At 34.3% G+C, this 20,883-nt stretch overlaps 1 protein-coding gene across 1 annotated transcript in view; it reads right to left on the bottom strand.

Annotated features, from left to right (window-relative positions):
- Positions 1-20,883, bottom strand: part of SNTG1 (syntrophin gamma 1) — a 956,725-nt gene that overhangs the window by 53,521 nt on the left and 882,321 nt on the right. The window contains exons 16-17 of the mRNA XM_035011136.1: positions 11,601-11,753; positions 6,950-7,042 (exon numbers count right to left, since the gene is read on the bottom strand). Coding sequence (XP_034867027.1) covers positions 6,950-7,042; positions 11,601-11,753 — 246 coding nt within the window. The remainder of the gene's footprint in view (positions 1-6,949; positions 7,043-11,600; positions 11,754-20,883) is intronic.

Here is a 20,883-nt window from a genome sequence, read left to right as displayed (position 1 = left end):
CCTTTTGCTGAGAACCATTAAACTTATGATTATATGCTTTATGTCTGTCTTCTCCACTGGGCGCCATGAAAACAAAGACCTTCATGAAAGCACAGATTCACAAGAACTGGAATGTGGCGGACATATATGTTGATTGATTGATCCAAAATTCTAGAAAACACAGTGCCATTGTGACATTTTGAGAATGGCAGCACAGTCGCAAGGCATTGTTGGTGCTGTTGCCTTGCAGTGGGCAGAACTACCCAGCCGTGTGGGAGAAATAGAAGTATCCACCTCTTACGAAGGCTCACCTTGTTCCACTCACTGTGCAACACTCTCCATATACATTTTATTTAAATTTTACAATAATCTCATGAAAAAGATGTCATTTGCATATCTATTTTAGAGGTGAAGAAAGTAGGCTACAGCAGCTATGTGATTTGCAAAGGTCCTGCAGGTGTTAAAGGTAAAAGGCAGCTAATTGATGAGTTCTGGGGAATTTGAAATAGAAAGGGGAAAACATGATGAATTCCTGGGATTAGATGAAAAGACAGGATCTGTGGTTGAGACAAAACCCACTGAAAGATGGGCTGGTCGGAAGTAATACTTAAGGACTTCAGAATCTGTATTTGACAATTTATTATGTTTTATTTTTCAAAAAGCTATCTTTTAAATTTTAGAATAATGCTGCAAGATAGACACACAGCTATTATTATTCCACTTATTATGTGATAGTTGCAGAGGTTAATACATTATATTAGCAAAAAATTTCATAAAAACCAAAACTGATGATTGAAGGAAAGACAATCTAAGATACAGTGAGAAAAGTTTTAAGGCAGATATTTTTAATAATGAAAAGAATAATCCAGAAAAAATAAAATATATCAAAAGCCCCAGAAAAAAATTAAAATTTTAAATTTTAAAAGGGTGAGGAAGAGGGGAAAAAAGAAAATGGAAAAAGTAAGAAGTATATAAAGCATACTAGCCAAAGAATTTTTACTCCTACCTGCTTTTGTTCTTTATATACTTTGAATTATAAATACAGGCAATAAAGTATGTGTTAGTTTCCACGTTACTTTATAATGTCTTTATGTTCCAAGAAATGAATGAAAAAATCTAGGATTTTATTATTTTGTTGCATCTGGCTAATATACAGGCATGAAAACTTGGGTTAATACCTCTCTTTTGAACATTTACTTTAGGGCTATCTTTGAAATGCTTGAGGGTTAAAAAAAATTACCTGATGGATTGTTTCCCTAAATGTCTGAGTTTGTTTTGCAATAAATGCAATGTTCTTCATTCTCCTAAAAGCAAAGAAAAAATAATTTATCTGAAGAATGTAAAAATTCCATAAGATAGAATTTGATGTTTTTGTCCATGTTTGGGGGTCATAAGTTACACAACTAGAGAAGCAAAATGATTGAAAAATATTGTTAAAAGGAAAAATGCCAAGGTTTATATGAATATTGTTTTCCTACATAATAACATATGTATATTTAAGATTTCTACTTATGGGGGCGCCTGGATGGCTCAGTTGGTTAAGCGACTGCCTTCGGCTCAGGTCGTGATCCTGGAGTCCCGGGATCGAGTCCCGCATCGGGCTCCCTGCTCAGCGGGGGGTCTGCTTTTCCCTCTGACCCTCTTCCCTCTCGTGCTCTCTTTCTCTCATTCTCTATCCCTCAAATAAATAAATAAAATCTTAAAAAAAAAAAAAAAAGATTTCTACTTATGCAGGAGATATTTCAAGAAAACATTCATTTTTAATAATTTCAAGCTTTCCTTTTGGGCTTTTAATATCTGCCTTTGATATGAAATAGTTAAAATATTATAGAAAAAATAGCAAAAAGACTCTTGAAAATGAAAAGTATAAATAGAGGTCATTTCAACTTCCTTTCAAATTTTACCTAGAAACACTGTACAAATCAGTGTCTACTTAAAGGTATAAATGGATTACATAGATTAAGATACTTCAGGAATCAATATGTTAACAATGAATTTAATTCTGAAGCACAGTTCTTTGGGAGGAGAAAGTTTTATACAGAACATCTCGAAACCAAGAAAGAAGTTATTTCAGTTAGGGTGACATTGTATTTTATGGCACAGAATATAAGTTCCTAAAATGCAGGTCATCATGCACACGCATGAGTTTTATAAATTTCCTCCAGATAATGTTTCCAAACTATAATCAATTAAAGTTAGTAATGAGTACAAGAAGGAAACATAAATCATCATAGTAGTTTCTAACATATGACAGAGCTAATTCTTAAACATGTTACCTTTTTCACTTAATAATTTATTATCTGCATAGATCTGTTAACCAATCATGATTTCAAAAATATTTTTAATGTGCTGTGTGTTAGTATCGGCTCTTACATATCCTGAAGTAGAGAAGCCTTTTAAGTATATTATCCTAGAATTTCTCAAATTCAACTATTAAAACATTTTTTTAAAAAACCATCAGACAGTAACAATTTTGGGGAACCAATATGTTTGGGGAACCAGACATATCAGAGACTCTGTCAGGAAAACAGTAATATGAGTAATACTTATACTTCCCACAAGGTGTAAGAGTCAGGATTTATGGTATCCCACACATTGCATTTGACATTTACATAGGATGAACAGTCTTTGGGTTCTAATTATAGCCAACGGAGACCTGAAGTTGGCTTATCCCCTGGGCTGCAGCATAAGGAGTGTAGGGGAGGTCTAAGGTGTGATCTGATGCCTTCATCCTCATTTTAACCATTAGAACTCAGGTGTTATCTGTTTGATACACATAAAAGGAACCTTCCCTCATTTTTTTTTTTATTTTTATAAAATTTCGTGTTTAAAACGAAAAGTTTGAAAGGTGTTCTTCTTTATTATCAAGGAGAAACATAAATTATTTCCATTCATGGCCCTTCATTTAGTCTTGCTTCCATCCAATCAATGCAATCTGTATACCTCCACTAGAGTGACCTTTCCACAGTATAAATCAGATTTAGGTCAAACATGCACTGGACCATAATCCAGGAGACCAGTTTTTCACCCCCCAGCATTTTCTACATTTCCTTCCTTATAATTTAGCTTCCATGATATTGAACATCTCTTACTTCTGTTCATACACTGATCATTTTCACCCTCAATTTGAAACAGTGTCTCTGGGTGATAGATGCCCACAGGAAGGCCAATTTTGAGAATGTAGAACCCAGGCTTTCCCCAGGTTTTCTCCATCTCAGTCATCCACTGTTCTACTGGGTTTATGCTGCCAAACATATTTCTGATTATTTTCTTCCTATGTCTCATACCCTTCAAAGGTTCTTCTGTTCTTAGGATCAGATGCAATTCTTTACTAGGATCCCTTTCATAATCTGGCTCTTGGCTACCCACAAACTTGATCTCTCATCTTGTCTGACCTCAAATTCAGTGTTCTCCTTACTTACAGATATTTGTCTGGATAATCTTATCCTTGGTGTCTCAATTTCCAGGAAACCTTCCTTGAGTACCCAAGAGTGATATATATATATCCCTCCTGTATCTTTCAATAGAAAGCAAGTATTCATTAACTATTTATTTACAAATGTGACTGCTGCAATCTCTGTTTATATAGGAAATCTATTAATAGATATAATTAATGCATATATGAAGGATTAAAGGGATATAATGGCAACAAATCTATACTTTTAGCTATGGGAATTATATTAGTACTGCAACATCATACTGTGACATATTAGTGAGAAAACTTTTTCTAACACTGAAAAGGCTACATTTTAATAAGGATGAAGATTACAAAGAACAAGCTGAACTGTTATATGGCAATAAACTTCTATGATGGAATCTCCCCAGCAACACTAAGGGAAACAGAAGAAAGTATTACCTCCTGCTAGGTTGCCAATGTAAACTGAAGTGTGGATAATGCAGTGCTATTTAGTGTGTCTTGTACTGTCTAGAAAATTCAGGGAAATAGTTTTCCCTGAGGACTTTCATGCACAAAGGACAAGTAATGAGAACTAGCTTGACATTCCCAGATCTGCTTCCAAACCTGTAGCAGTCTAATGTAAACTAAGGTCACGGAGACTCTATTCCCTACCACAAGTCTCTGATCTGATCTTCTAATTTATTTTTTCATTATTGTTTATTTTATTTTTAAAAATATATTGTAAGAAATGACAAACATGGTTGTTTGTTTGTTTGTTTTAAGGCAGCAATTCTCCCCATTGCTGATGTACTAACAGTGAAGAACTTGCTTTAAATGGAGCTCAGTTAAGCACTCAGTACACTTCCTCCCCTTTCCTGGAATCTATACTTTATCATAAGACCTTTGGTTTGCTTCCACAGTCACTTCAAAGCTGGAGGGCCTGCTCAAGATGCAGAGCAGACAGACAAAATGTGAACAGCTAAAGGGTATCAGTAGTATTGCTGTATGGCTTTCCCGAACCCAAACACTTAAAGAATCTGCTGGACATATATTTTTAAGGATTCTTTCCACATGCATATCAAGTAAAGAAAATAACAATATTATTTAATTGTCTTAATAAAATGTTGGAACAAACATGTTTTAATTTATATATTACAATTACATTTTTTTTTCTTTTTTTTTCTTTTTTGTATTTAAAAATAACTTTTGGGCTCATTCAATGGAGTAAGGCCACCTTCTTGTGGTATAGCCAGCTCAGTGGTTTGCCCAGGACTCTTCTGGTGCATATCTGTTGTCCTGACATAATTATTAATAGTTTCCTATTACTGTGCAAGTGTCACAGTTTTAGTGATGAATACTCTGTTCATCATAAGCAGACAAGCTCTTTCCTTCCCTCCCACTTCTCAAATGGCCTTGAAGTTAGGAACTTCCAGTAACAGAAAATGGGAAGATGGTGATTACCATTGGCTTTTTCTGCATCCAGCTTGTACTGACTAAAATCTCATTCTTACTAAATGATATGCCCTAGATGGCATCATAAGCATTTGCTTACGATCTCCTGAGTACTCATTCCTTCCTAGCACACTCAGGCGAGAATACCTCAACTACAGAATGTCCACATCTGGATTTTCTCCCTTACCACACAGAGATGAAACAGGACCCTGACATTGATTTAGATTATACTATCCTTAAAAGAAATCTTAAATTCAGGCATTCAGAAATGTGTTCAGATGAATTTTATTTCTTTCTTCTCATTTACGATGTATGATTCTTTCCTCTTCATGTGATAGTTTGGTGACAATCATAGCTATAACACTTTCTTTATAAAATCACACTTTAACTTTTTTATAACCACTTTATTTTTAAAGTTGTTTATTACATTAATTTAATAATTATGAAATTGAGTAACAATTAAATTGGTAAATGTGTTTATTTAATACTCAGGAGCCTATCTGAATTGAATGGATATTTTATTCAAAAGAAAGTCTTTGGTCGTAGGAAAAGCTATGGCAATATCATTGGAGAGTGAGCAAAAGAGCCACAGCACTGGAAATTCCATATTTAGATAAATATTCTTTTGGCATTATGCAAAGGCAATGAGCTGGACAGTCAAATCAATCTGACCAGCATATGTGTGCTATTTAATTTCACTCAAAATTTAAAAAAAAATTGGCCATCCTTAAATAATGTGAGCTTTTGTGTGACAATCTTGATTTCTGGGTCATGAAAAATCCTAAGATCTCAGACACCAACCCACATTGTACTTGGCTGGGAGCTGCAGGACTGTACAATGGACTCCTATCTTTCCCAAGATCCAAAACCTCTCACCTTTTGCACACTGCCTTTCTTACACATTTATATCACTATCTTGTTTTATCTGTATTTGTTTTTGAAAATTCTGTACAATGCTTAATTTTTAGGTAAGATATAAGTTTCCCAGTAAAGGATTACTCATTAATCTTTAAAATTAGTAGGAATGAATATATGGGTTTATTTCTTAGGCCATACTTTGATAAAGGAAAAATTGGAGTGGATCTGAGGAATAGATTGTGTCATGGGAAGGAAAAGAATGTCCTCCATGGGGGCCAGAGCCCCAAGTCAGAAAATGCAGCAGTGACTCCAGCACTGGGAGATTATTGGTGGGTGAGGGGTCAGTTGTGTTTTAAGGTTTTTTAGATATTACTAACTGAGAAGATTCCTTTCATCATTCAATATACATCACTCTCAGAGGAAGATCCTTTGTGGAAAAGGCACCCAATCAGATAGTACAAGACCTTACCAGGCCAAGCAAGGGCTAACAAGGGTTATAGTCCCTGGATAGAAATTCTAAACCCCAAATTCTTCCATACTATGACTCTAATATATTACCTATAAAACTAAACTCTAAAAAATGTTTTCCTTATTTGGATATTGGAGTTACTGATGCAGAAAAATAATAAAAAAAACACTTTGTTTAAAAAACTTGTGTTTGGAGAAAAAAAAATTTCCCTTAAGAGACTAAACCTTTAGTAAAAGAGAATATATATATAAAATATATTATGCACATATTATAAATGTATAATGTATATATATTATACATATATGTATAAAGTATAATGCATATATATCATGCATACATATTCACTTTATACAGTTATAATGTTTTGTGGAAACATTTGTTTTATTAAAATTCAAACTTTTGGGGCACCTGGGTGGCTCAGTTGGTTAAGCAACTGCCTTCGGCTCAGGTCATGATCCTGGAGTCCCTGGATCGAGTCCCGCATCGGGCTCCCTGCTTGGCAGGGAGTCTGCTTCTCCCTCTCCCGCTCCCCCCTCTTGTGCTCTCTCTCTCTCTCACTCTCTCTCTCAAATAAATAAATAAAAATTTAAAAAAAAAGCTTCTTTTAAAATTCAAACTTTTGTTTTTCTATAAACAGAATAAAGCATGATTTATCTTCTATTAACAAAAATGAGGATCTTAAATTTGATACATGATAACCAATTAAAATACTGACAGGAGTTAGAAGTTATTTCAGTCATTCTTAAATTACAGTGTCTGCAGCACATTTCTCATAGCTGACCTGAACACATTACCTTTGTTGCAGCATCAAAGCAGATAAATCCTGTGCTAAAGTCAATCGTGAGTCCCATTAGATGACTTTCTAGCACACATGCATATGTCTTGCACTAGATAGAACAGAAAACACTGTTACTTTTCATGTGATTGAACCGATATCAATATTAATAGCCAACATTTATCAAAAACTGTTGTGACAGCTCCATAATAAGTTGTTTACACAATAGGTAACTTAATATCAGCAATAATTGTATAAGAAACATAGTATTATTGACATCTTAATGTTAATAAAGCAAGCCGAATATTTTTTCACCTGCCAAGGGGTATGCAGGACCACATTTCCAATCCTGCTCCATGTGAACTTGTCTTTACCTTGTGCTATACTGACACTCTTTGCTATGTTGGCAATAAAACTGGTATAAACATGTTTAAGTTTAGGCAAAATTATGTTACATTGTTATATTCTATAGCTAAATATCATTGCATTTTCATTAAAACAAAAGTGAATTATTAAAGGTTAAGATATTACTTCAATTCTTGGCATATCAATTTCATGGATATTATTAAAAGAGAACTCTCAGGCACACAAACACAGATCCAGTAACCAAGGCAAAAAATATAAGAACATCTTTACCTTAAGAGTCTGTCATATAATGTTCATCCATGTGGTACAAGTTATATCCCAAAGACATTTACCACTTGCTTATTATTTGTATAAACCTACTGATTCTTCAAAAATCAACAATGACTTTTCACACTGAGATCAGGTTAAATTATATTTTACTTATATAAATATTTTGGAAAAACTACTAAAATAGAAATACTAAAATTTAACAATAACAAATATGAAATAAAAACTCAGGACTTATATGGCACATGATGCATATTTATGTCCACAGGCCAACTTTTTTGCATTTAATTGCAAACTACTGAGATATTAAAATGAGGAAAAATACACATAAATCACAAACAAGGAGGGAGAAAGGGAAGAAGAGAAAGAGATAAACTGATCTTAAGCATTTTTTGAATACTAATTATTACATCATATTTGTTTTATAATACTGTATATAAAAGTACATTAAGTGAATCACATTCTGACTATATTGATGGCTAAATGCATCAAGTTGCCTTCACCAAAAACTATACTCATGGCTTTAAGCCCAATTTGGATAGAAAAGTTATAACCATGCCCAATTATTCCTTTGAAGTCAAGTTTTCAAAAACCAGCTCAGAAAACAAACTTAATGAGCTATTAAGTTCAGTTTTGGGTGTAATTTTATTTGTTTAATGCATGGGCATCTTCCATGTTTTTATCCACCCATCATTAATTTATTAAAACTACTCTCAATATTAAGAAATGTTCAAGGCTATCTCATTCCCTCTAATTTAGACATAATTGTTTGTTGTTCTTAATTACTATTTAAAAGAATACATTGGATGAAAACACCTTCAGTACAGAACATTAAAATCTATCTCATTAAATTCAGAATTACAAATGAAACTCATTCATCAATAATCATTAAATTGAAACAGATATGATATAGAGACTCACTGAAGTTTAATTCTATAATTTATAATCTTTTAATAAACATATATGATGACTATACTTAATATATGTGTTTTTTTTTAAAGATTTTATTTATTTATTCGAGAGAGAGTGAGATAGAGAGAGCATGAGAGGGGGGAGGGTCAGAGGGAGAAGCAGACTCCCTGCCGAGCAGGGAGCCCGATGTGGGACTTGATCCCAGGACTCCAGGATCATGACCTGAGCCGAAGGCAGTCGCTTAACCAACTGAGCCACCCAGGCGCCCCTAATATATGTTTTAATATTATATTTGATTTTTTTTTTATTTGGCTGCACTTTATTGGCCGTTCTTGGAAGGAATAGTGTAATAAGAATAAACCCTATGTGATTTTTGTGTGTGTGTGTGTTTTTTTTATTTTTTTAAAAATTTTATTATGTTATGTTAATCACCATACATTACATCATTAGTTTTTGATATAGTATTCCATGATTCATTGTTTGCATATAACACCCAGTGCTCCATTCAGTATGTGCCCTCTTTAATACCCAACACCAGGCTAACCCATCCTCCTCCCCTCCTCCCCTCTAGAACCCTCAGTTGATTTGTTTCCTTTCTCTGTTTATTTTATAATAAAAATTGAATTATAGTTAGAAAAAAGCAAAAATTACACTTTTTAGGGACAACTTGAAACATTTTGAAAGATTTTTGCACAATTATATGTTATTACACAACATTTGAAGACATATCACACATAAAATACTTTTTAATATGTCCTTTTGGATGATAACTAAATGTCTGTAGCTGAATTAAACACATATGAGTTTCAAATAATAATAATAATTAAAGAAAATAAATTTTATAAATTATATGATTTTTCATTAAAAGTCCTATTTTAAAAGAGCTATATTTATTCAAATTGAATTATTGTAAGGTAAAAAAAAAATTAAATTGTCTACCCTTTACCAGTATTATTTACTTACTCTGGGAAATTTTTCAGAAACAGGACAAATAAAGATACCAAAAGTACTATAAATGAATTAGGCCCAATACAGGTACTTTGAATGTTGATATGTTGTAAGATTTTAGTCATATAAATTGTCATCTTCCTGTTTCAATATTCACTACATTTTCCAAATTTTAAGGTGTTAATTTAAATGACAATGTAGAATGTTTAGAAATACCTGCTCTGAATGGATAACCTCTTAATTAAATATGTAGATATTTATATCAATATTAAGTACATCAGAGATCCAAAAATATGTAAGTAGATAAATAGATTAGAAGCTAAAAGTGTTAGGGTGCAATCCCATGACTGAAAACCAATTTCAAAGTTAAAAAAAATTATTTAATTCATTGATTTGTATTAGACAATTCATTAATTTTCTATCTTTCTGCCTATTTCACAAAGGGACATATGTTCCTTCTTTATTGTATTTCTTTATCAACTTTAATGCTAGTGGAAATATTGAGAACACAGAAGAAAAAAGAAAAACAGAAGGATGTAAATATATTCACATCCTTGAATTTTGAAAATAACACCACCAAGGTGTTGTCATTGATTATTATTTCTGATGCAGTAAGCAAAGAGAAACTAAAAGATGTATAAAACAACCAAAAGCTAACAAAACATTAAATGTTTTACTTTTCATTTGCTACACACATCTTAAATAAGTATTAAGTATTATGAGATAGTCCAAAGAAATGCATTGAACATCAGCTTAGAGAATATGAAGCCCAGACTCAAAAAACAAAACAAAACAAAACAAAAAAGGTTTTAAATTACATCAGAACAACATAATAGTATCTCATTTCTAAACATCAGGAGACTTAAAAGGAAATCTTAAATTGAGAACAACAGATAGATATCTCTATGTAGTTAGTTACAAGTGAAGTGTGATATTCTAAGAAATTATAATTGGGAAAATTTAAAGATAGCAATATAAATAACAAAAATGTCAACTCCTATTCAACTAACATATTTTAGTGCTTAAAATGGTCTTGGATGTTGATATTTGGAAAAAAATTATATTGAAGATGTTATTCATCTTTCCATTTTAGATATTAAACTATTTATTGAATTGGGATTCTATACAGCTAAGTTATTGAAACAATATTCCTCAGTTACATTAACATTTTAAGATATATGAAGATCAGCAGAGCTATTACGGTCAATTGAGCAATGAAACAAGTGAAATTTGAGTCTTCACCCTGTCTTTTTCCCCTGATTTAAATGTCATACTGGTGCAAACTGATATGTTCAATATAGAAGGTTATAGTCAGAAATAAAGGAAATAAATATATGTTACACATCAGTTCAACAGATTGAAAAAATACACATTCAAGTCTCCTATTATAGCCAAGCATTCCAGGAGAGTCAGTGCTATATTATCATCATCATATGTTTGTTTTTTGAAATTAAGTGTTCATGTGTCTACTTAGGTCCTGGCTCTACAAATCCATTTACATGTGACAAGTGCATCACAACTGTTCAATTTTGCCATCAGTCTCTGTCAGACGTCAGCCACAGAACCAACGTTTGGGAGCCTCATCTATTCCATGGTCCCATGAAGAGACTGAAGGTTCTATGAAGTTTGACTTACATATAACTTCACACTTAAGAAATAAAACTTAATAAATATGCAGTACAAAATGCACTGTACTTCAGCTGGGAAATGAATAAAACAATCCCAAGCAGCCTATAATTTAGTGTGGGGAATAACAAGCACATATCACTCCAATACAAGACAGTGTTAATAGACCTAAGAAAACAGACAAAAAAGTGATATTGGTGCTCACAAATGGGATGAGTTTGAACAGGATAGTTGTGGCAATAGTGGTAACAATGGGTAGGACAGACAGGAAATCAGGAAAATCTGGGTGACGATATGACCTCTGAAAAAAGTCTCAAATTATGGTTGTGTGGTTTTGAAGGGTAGAGTTGAAGGGAATTATTTCTAGAAAGAAAGAGCACTGTGAGAAAACAAAGCCATTCATGCTAAAAGTTAGGCAGTCATGATTAGAGAACAGGAAATGGCTTTGTAAATTAGTTAAAATCACAGCATTTTCTATTTGAGATTTAAATTCTAGGGCACAGTCATGCATTTTTAGGAGTCACAGATCCTAAAATTTCACAGACTCTCACCTGTATCCGTTCCACCTCCAGAAAGGTTGCTGTTTGGAAGGCTCTTTCCCACTGGGCGAGGTCAGACTCTAACTCCACGGAGAAGTAGAGATCCTCCCCAGACTCAGACTGCACCGTGAAGCAGTGTTTCCGCCGGTCCAGCAGGTCACTGTCCTGATGAAAACCTGGAGTTACACAGGCTGGCATACATCAATCCAGATTGCTAACATGACCATACCTTGAATCAATGTTGACTAAATTCATGGTGGAGATGCCACAGTCATAAAGATTATACTTTATGATATCACTAAGTCTTCATTATAAATGGTCATAGCAGCCTAAATTCCACATCTCCAAGTCCGTAACTAATGCATTTTTTTTTCTGTATCAACACTGAAGCATGCTCATGAAACAGAAGTGAGGATTTTGGCTTCTACGCTTAATAATAATGTAGCTACCAAAGCATTTAACACATGAGATCCAGTTTTTACTGTAGAAGGGATAGCACACACAATCTCCCTTTTCCCTTACAGAGCTGTCAAGATGATCAAGTTAAATAATATTTATTAATATGTTTGCAAATTTTGAAAAGATTAATAAGCATGATATTTCTATTGAGTTGATTTCTTTCACCCCTAAAAAACATCATGACAATATTCATTTACATGAGAAATGAAAAAATGAGTCTAGGTTATCTAAAAAACATTTATTGCCTTTAAAAGATGCATATTTACCTTACTTATGTGACTGTATTTTATTGAGTCAAAAAGACTTTCACATGGCCATTTTTCGGTGTTACTAGAAGTTTTCAACTGTGTTCACACATCTATGTGTGTTTCAATTTCAGAGATGTTAAAAGAAAATGCAGCTAAGAATTGTCGAAATAGGGTAATCCCAGGCCAAATGTCAGATATTGTCTTTGAATTACATGTGGATTGTACTGAATATGGTCAAAGGATAGTAATTGGTGTCTTTCACTATTTCTTATATAGAGTTACATAAAGTATTATCATTAAACACCTAAAATGTTAGAAGGAATTCTTTACTTTGGCGAGCGTTTTCAAAATAATAACTATTTTATTAACAAATCCAATTTTCTTTCTTTTTTTTTTTTTGGTATTTGGATGCTTAAAATACTAGAGGAGAGTGAATGCATGGCAATAGTTCTTCTGGTTGTAGAATTTAGCTTTGATAACTGCTGCCAGGGGATACTCAGAACCTTAAAGGAAGCTAGATTCTCTTTGTATTTATGATTTTCCTATACTATCTTGAGGGAAAAATGAAAACATATTGTCTTCAAAAATATAGTCCAATAGTAAGCAATTATAAAGTACTTTTTAATTAGAGTTTATAATGTTTAGAGGAGTGGCAAAGAGAGATATTAAATAAATTAGTACACAAGTAAATATGGACAGATCAGTATAAGTGCCATTATAGAGAGTGAGAATGCAGTTTACATCAAATTGTATTGGTGAGTTAGGGAAATGTCTCCTAGGATGTAAATTTCAAACAGTGGCTGAAAGATGAGTGGAAGATTGAAGGTAGACTGGACAGGAAGAAAACTTTTGCAGACAGAGAGGCTGGTATTGGCAGAGGCCTGAAGCAAAAGCATGAGGTACATTCCAGAAATCCAGAGAACAGAAGAGAGAGAGGTTGAGAGCCAACACTGGGAAAGGAGATGGGTCACTGGACAGGTCATGAATTTTGGACTTTAACATAAGTGTAATGACAAGCCACTATATTAAAAAAATAGCCAATCCTCTATTTGTTATAAATATTTCAACTTCTCTATTAGTTATCTGAATTGATAACATTGGTACAAAAATTGTAACTAAACACTACAGAATTTCTGCAAACCCCTCTAGTTTTATGGTTTATTCAATGGGCCTTAACTTTCCTTGTAACAAAATAATCAATGTCATTAACAGCCAGAAAACTGTTGATATTTTTTCCTTCTCATACATTGCATGTTGCTATTAAATCTTAAAATCATCTTCATTTAAGATCCTCTGTCTTCTTGGCAGCTTAACTCCTTTACTCTTTTAAAACTTGAACTAGCCTCTTCAATTACATTACCTAAGCACTGAAACTCTCAAAGATAGAATTCTCGATTCAACTCTGCAAATGTAAGTTGGACATCTATGAACACATGTGGTTATTGGCTATTGCTATTTATAGGACACTCCTCATACACTGACTCAAGCTACAACTTCTATGGGCATCCAGGCACTTAGGCCTCATGGTTTCCAGAGGGAAACAAGTATGTAAAAATAATAAAAAGCATCATGACAGTCCTATACAGCTAAAGTGCTAAGGAAACAGAGTGAGGAGCAATAAATCATTCTTGAAAGTGGAAAGGAGAAAGTTTTGTTCTAGGAAGAGACTGTCTTATCATCGAGGACTTAGAGACTCATGCAAGAGCAATCGGCTACAAGCCTGAATGGGCTCAGGTGTTCCTGCTAAGAAATGCATTATGACTGCCTGGGCCATGATAACCCCCTGAAGGGTTTGAGGCAAGAGAGAGGCAGAATACACCACTTTACAGAAGGAAGAGCAAGCGAAGCGGAAGATGGAAAAAGTAACATGTTGGAATCCGTTTTTAGAATTTTAGTGAAGAGCGATTATAGCCCAAGTATTTGAAAGAGCTGCTTTAAAAGTAATCATCCAGAATATACATACTCCTCTGCCCTTCCCTCCTGCTGTCTACTGGAGTGCATCTGCTATAGTGATAAGAACACAAGCTGTAGCCTCAGCTGCTGTCTGGATTCAAATCTCAACTCTTTCATTTATGAGGATGTGCTAAGATAATGCATATAAATTTTAGCACAGTTTCTGACATACAGTAGTTCTTTATTAATATTAGAAATTTCTATTATTAATGATATTCAATAAAATAAATATGTATGTCATGTCTTAATCTCTACTTCTTTTTTTTTTTTTTTTAAGATTTTATTTATTTATTTGACAGAGACAGAGACAGCGAGAGCAGGAACACAAGCAGGGGGAGTGGGAGAGGGAGAAGCAGGCTTCCCGCGGAGCAGGGAGCCCGATGCAGGGCTCGATGCAGGGCTTGATGCAGGGCTCGATCCCAGGACCCTGGGACCATGACCTGAGCCGAAGGCAGTCGCTTAACCAACTGAGCCACCCAGGCACCCTAATCTCTACTTCTTTAACTTGCTCTCTATACACTTTATCTTTAGTCAAGAGTGTGAGTTTAGCCCCAGTAGAAACAGTAGCCTCTGTAACAACTCTGCTCATTGGAAAGTATCACTTAATTAATGGTAATAAAATAACAGCTACACACATCTTGAGCACTAGTTTTGTGCATTGATCTCATTTTCGACTTCTCCTTCAGAAGTATCTTCTAGTTTTTTAGATTTATTTCAAGGCTTCTGGACACTTTCTGCAGACTAATAGCCAAATGCTGTCCACCTTAGGATTTGTCTCAGATTCACAAAGCAATATTACATAGAAAAAACATACTACAATTATGTTTGTTATTAATATATATGCTTTTCCAAGGTATTCAGAGGTTAATAGTGTAACCAAAGTTTTTTTTTTTTTTTTTTTACTAAAAAAAGAAAAAAAAAACTATGTGTTTAGAATCATTATTGAGATGGTAGACATAACCAGCCATAAATTTTCTACTGTGCTTAAAACATGTAATATTAAAGGCGGAAAAAGCTGCTAAAAATCAACAAGTTATCCCTATGGCAAAGCTTCCACATATATCTATATGGTTTCTTCTCTCTTTGACACTACAATTGTTTCATCCAATATTCTCTAATATGGCAAGTCACTTGTTTCACACTTTTCCAATTACACTTATCATTGTTCTAATAATAGATATATTTTTCTTCAGGTTAATGACACTTGTGGATTTGAAAATGCAAATAGAAAAACAATAGACAGATGAAGGATAAATATTTTTGTATTATTATATTAAATATAAGCTACTCTATAAACAACATGACTTAACTAATATGTTTTTGACTTATGTTTGCTACCACTCCTCTTACTTGGATATAGTGAAATCATTCAATCATTAGTCATGATTATTTAAAACAAACAAAAATGAAAAAATAAAACAAACAAAAATATATTTTTAATAAAACAAGAAGAGAAGGCCCAGCAAGCGTTCTTCAGCTACAAATGATAATTTCTATTTTTTGCAACTACTTTAATAACTAAAAATGAGAGGAAAAAACATACCATCAAAATTAAATTTTACCAATTAATTTTGAATTAGACTTTCAAGAATGAGTGAATCTCTAAAGAGACTTATTAAATCTACATCAAGTCCTGTACAAAAAATGATACTTTTAATGACATTATAATACTATTTTAGATGTTAGGTGATAAAAAATAAAATCAAACCAACTGAGCACTCTATATAGTAAATTAATTCCTTTTTTTGGATTTTAGTAGTCTTATCTGGGAAAAGGAATAAAACTTTAAATCTCCTTGTTCTTCTTAGGCACTTGGAATCCCTGATATAAATGGACATAATAACAAATTTCAGAAAAAAACACAAAGCATATTCTTCAAATATAATCTCTAAATTAATCTGTATAATAATCCATCAAAATAGGCTATCATCTTTATTTCCTTGATGAGGGAACTAGGTCTTGGACATAGTGGTCACTCCCCCCATTTTTAACCTGTTTGGCCCTAGGGATTAAGATTCCATCAGTTTGGAAGCCATTCAGCTTAAATTTGAACGTCAATTTTACCACTTCTTTTCACATCCCTTAGAATCAGTTCAGGCATTTTTAAAAAGGGAATGATAGTACCTTTCTCAAGATTAAATGAGTTGATATGAATATATCATTTAGGAAAGTAATGGGCACATAGTAGTGCTCCATAATATCACCAATATTACATAATATCACTAATAATCACAATATTAGCCATCACTAATATTGACTATTACTAAAAATCTGGAATAGATCAGACTCCAAATCCTATGTACATTCTAGCGTGCACACACACACACACACACACACACACACACACACACCCCTTTCTCTGTAATACAGTGTAATGTTGCTACAGAAGGTAGGATACATAAGGACAGTCAGGAAGGCTTCATTTTCTAACAAAATTAACTACCAATATTCACACTGAAAAGGAAACATGTTGGGGCGCCTGGGTGGCTCAGTTGGTTAAGCGACTGCCTTCGGCTCAGGTCATGATCTTGGAGTCCCGGTATCCAGTCCCGCATCGGGCTCCCTGCTCAGAGGGGAGTCTGCTTCTCCCTCTGACCCTCCCCTCTCTCATGCTCTCTGTCTCATTCTCTCTCTCAAATAAATAAATACAATCTTTAAAAAAAAAGAAAAGGAAACATGTTTACCAGAATTGTCTATTTTATGGGCAAACTTGACTCTTTTGCCATTCTCTAGATATTTGTGTGTGCTGTATATGCATGTGCCCATACAGGTGTGTGAATTCTGACCCAGTTTAAAATAGCTTCCTATATGTTAATTAATCTTGATCCCTATAGATATTCATGTATTGTTCCTGTTAATAATATTTTCCATTTGAAAAATATTACATGTATTATAAAATCTTTTTATAGACATCCCATTATCCATTAGAATTCTTAGGTTCAGAATATATGTGGATGGGGAAAGTAGCTTAAATAAAATAGGTGTGGGACACATTAACCCAGACCACCATGAACCTAGCAGACAAGTAGTCTAAAAGGACAAGCATCCCTCTTGGCACTGGAATTTACATGACTCAGATGCAAATACATTAACTGTTCCTCTGGTTCTTTTAGGAGGGAATACATTGACCCTAGCAACTTCTTGTGTTTCAAACATGCCCTTCAGTTTACAGCATTTATAAGGATCCTCCTGTTTAAATCTATCCACACTGCAGGGTTTAATCTCCTCTTTTGGCTTAATATGTGTTGGATTTGGCTTGCTATAGGAAATTTAGGGAAGCAAAGCCCTATTTGAAGAAAAAAAAGAGTTTTAGGAAAGACAACTAGCCCATGTGGGAAAATGCTATGCACTTTCAAAGGGAAAATGCTTTTTTATAAGACAATGTTTTTACAAAGTGGATGGCACAGAAAGGGCATATAATTATCAAAGGAAACTTTTAATCCTTGTGTTTGATTTGCATTCTTGATTTCTTATTCAATATACTTGAATCATTTTTCATTATTATTTTGATTGATATCAGCATTTTCTCGAAGACACTGTTATTGAAATAAGTAGAAACTTTACTACCATAAATAAAAATTACTAGAAACAAGCAATAGACACAGAAAACAATGTAGTTAATTTTTATAATATTATTAAAAGGGATGTCTTTCAAGATTACTTACTAAAATTAATGATTTTATTTTATTTTATTTTTTAAGATTTTATTTATTTATTTGACAGAGAGAGACACAGTGAGAGAGGGAACACAAGCAGGGGGAGTGGGAGAGGGAGAAGCAGGCTCCCCGCAGAGCAGGGAGCCCGATGCGGGACTCGATCCCAGGACCCTGGGATCATGACCTGAGCTGAAGGCAATCGCTTAACCAACTGAGCCACCCAGGCGCCCTGAAATTAATGATTTTAATTAATAGTTTATAAGATTCATCTTCCAGATTTCAATTCTAATATTCTGCTTCTGAGGATAATTACATCATACTAAAAAGATCCTCAGATCTGTGCTTAGAAATCCATGCTTCCATTAGAAGAGTATATGGTTTTCTGTAGAAAAAGCTTTCAGGGGGGTTGGGGAGAATGTTACTTGTTACTATAAATGTGGATATCCTAGGGTCATAAACAGTAGGAATTGTGGCTGGTGTTTTGGTCCTGCCTTCAACTAATAATCCAAACAATCCCACCTTTAAATAAATTTAAAGAATGAAATCTTAATTCTTACCCTTTAATACTTGGTATGTAAAGATCCTCTTTTCATCTTCTGGTATTCCTTTTTTAAAAACGGAATCCCTCACACTACAGTTTATAATAGTTTTTTCTTAATCATTCTTCAGATGTGATTAAAAACAGGTGATCACCACTTTTTAAAAAGTAACCTTTTAGGGGCGCCTGGGTGGCTCAGTCCTTAAGCATCTGCCTTCTGCTCAGGTCATGCTCCCACGGTCCTGGGATCCAGCCCCACATTGGGCTCCCTACCCAGCAGGAAGCCTGCTTCTCCCTCTCCCACTCACCCTGCTTGTGTTCCTCCTCTTGCTGTGTCTCTCTCTCAAATAAATAAATAAAATCTTAAAAAAAAAGTAACCTTTTATATCCTTAAGGACAATTATCAAGTCACCTCTCAGCTTTCCCTTTATAAAACCAAATGATGCAGATTTTTTTTACCTCTCCTCATAGGTGCTATGTTTTAGGATTTAATTATCATAGTGTCTCTGCACTGCAACCTCTCCAACTTTTTCTAATCGCACAAGTAGTAAAAGCCATCAAGTAGCCAGAATGGACTCATATGGATCTAACCAACATGAGGTATAAAGGGAACTACTTGTGTCTCCTAAAATTACATTTCTGTTTATATGCCCTTGTATACTGTATTAGTGCTGTGTCTGGGGGCATGTAAAAAGTGCAGATCATTGTGGCAAGTGCTATCTGGCTAGCAAAATTCTCATAAAATATGTTCAATTAAATCTGCACATTTTGTCAGATGAAAGGGAAGTTTCGAGGCCAAACTGTTCAATTAATACTCACGAGGATAGATAGTATAATCTTACTCCTGGCTTCTGAGTTTTCTTATAAGAGCAGCTCAAGATAAAACAGAGTGTTATTTGCATTCAGTATCATTAGATGCTGACTTTGCTTAAAATTCTATTGTTATTTCTTTTAAACAACACAAATTACTTTCAACATTGAGAAGAGTTCATCTACCCACTGCTGTCTCAGAACATATTTTACCCTTGGCTTACACGAATGCCCATAGATATTCAGTTGACATTCAATCAAAAAAGTATTACATGCGTGTTATGTGCCAGGCACTGTTCTGGTGTGGAGACCTATCTCTGAGCAAAACAGATGACATCACTGTCTCATGGAGATTTGTTTTTGGGGATGAAACAAATCACCAGCAAACAAAAAGATGCTTAACCACAACATGTCAGATGCTGATAAAGCCCATTAAAAGTGTTGGGAAAATTGGACAGCAACATGCAGAAGAATGAAACTGGACCATTTTCTTACACCACACAAAAAATAGACTCCAAATGGTTGAAAGACCTAAATGTGAGACAGGAGTCCATCAAAACCCTGAAGGAGAAGACAGGCAGCAACCTCTTCGACCTCAGCCACAGCAACTTCTTCCTAGAAACATCACCAAAGGCAAGGGAAGCAAGGGCAAAAAGGAACTATTGGGACTTCATCAAGATAACATGCTTTTGCACAGCAAAAGAAACACTCAACAAAACCAAAAGACGACTGACAGAATGGGAGAAGATATTTGCAAATGACATATCAGATAAAGGACTAGTATCCAAAATCTATAAAGAACTTATCAAACTCAACACCCAAAGAACAAGTGATCCAATCAAGAAATGGGCAGAAGACATGAACAGACATTTTTCCAAAGAAGACATCCAAATGACCAACAGACACATGAAAAAATGTTCAACATCGCTCGGCATCAGGGAAATCCAAATCAAAACCTCAATGAGATACCACCTCACAGCAGTCAGAATGGCTAAAATTAACAAGTCAGGAAATGACAGATGTTGGTGGGGATGCAGAGAAAGGGGAACCCTCCTACACTGTTGGTGGGAATGCAAGCTGGTGCAGCCACTCTGGAAAACAGTATGGAGGTTCCTCAAAAAGTTGAAAATAGAGCTACCATACGACTCAGCAATTGCACTACTGGGTATTTGCCCCAAAGATACAAATGTATGGATCTGAAGGGGTACATGCACCCCGATGTTTATAGCAGCAATGTCCACAATAGCCAAATTTTGGAAAGAGCCAAGATGTCCATCGACAAATGAATAGATAAAGAAGATGTGGTATATATATACAATGGAATATTATGCAGCCATTAAAAAGAATGAAATCTTGCCATTTGCAACGAGGTGGATGGAACTGGAGGGTATTATGCTGAGCGAAATAAGTCAAATAAAGAAAGACATGTATCATATGATATCACTGATATGAGGAATTCTTAATCTCAGGAAATAAACTGAGGGTTGCTGGAGTGGTTGGGGGTGGGAGGGATGGGGTGGCTGGGTGATAGACATTGGGAAGGGTATGTGCTATGTTGAGCACTGTGAATTGTCTAAGACTGCTGAATCACAGACCTGTACCTCTGAAATAAATAATACATTATATGTTAA

This window comes from Mirounga leonina, unplaced genomic scaffold (genome assembly GCF_011800145.1).
Source record: "Mirounga leonina isolate KUSES-001 unplaced genomic scaffold, KU_Mleo_1.0 Mir_165, whole genome shotgun sequence".
Taxonomy (NCBI): domain Eukaryota; kingdom Metazoa; phylum Chordata; class Mammalia; order Carnivora; family Phocidae; genus Mirounga; species Mirounga leonina.
This window is presented reverse-complemented; position numbering and strand designations above follow the sequence as displayed.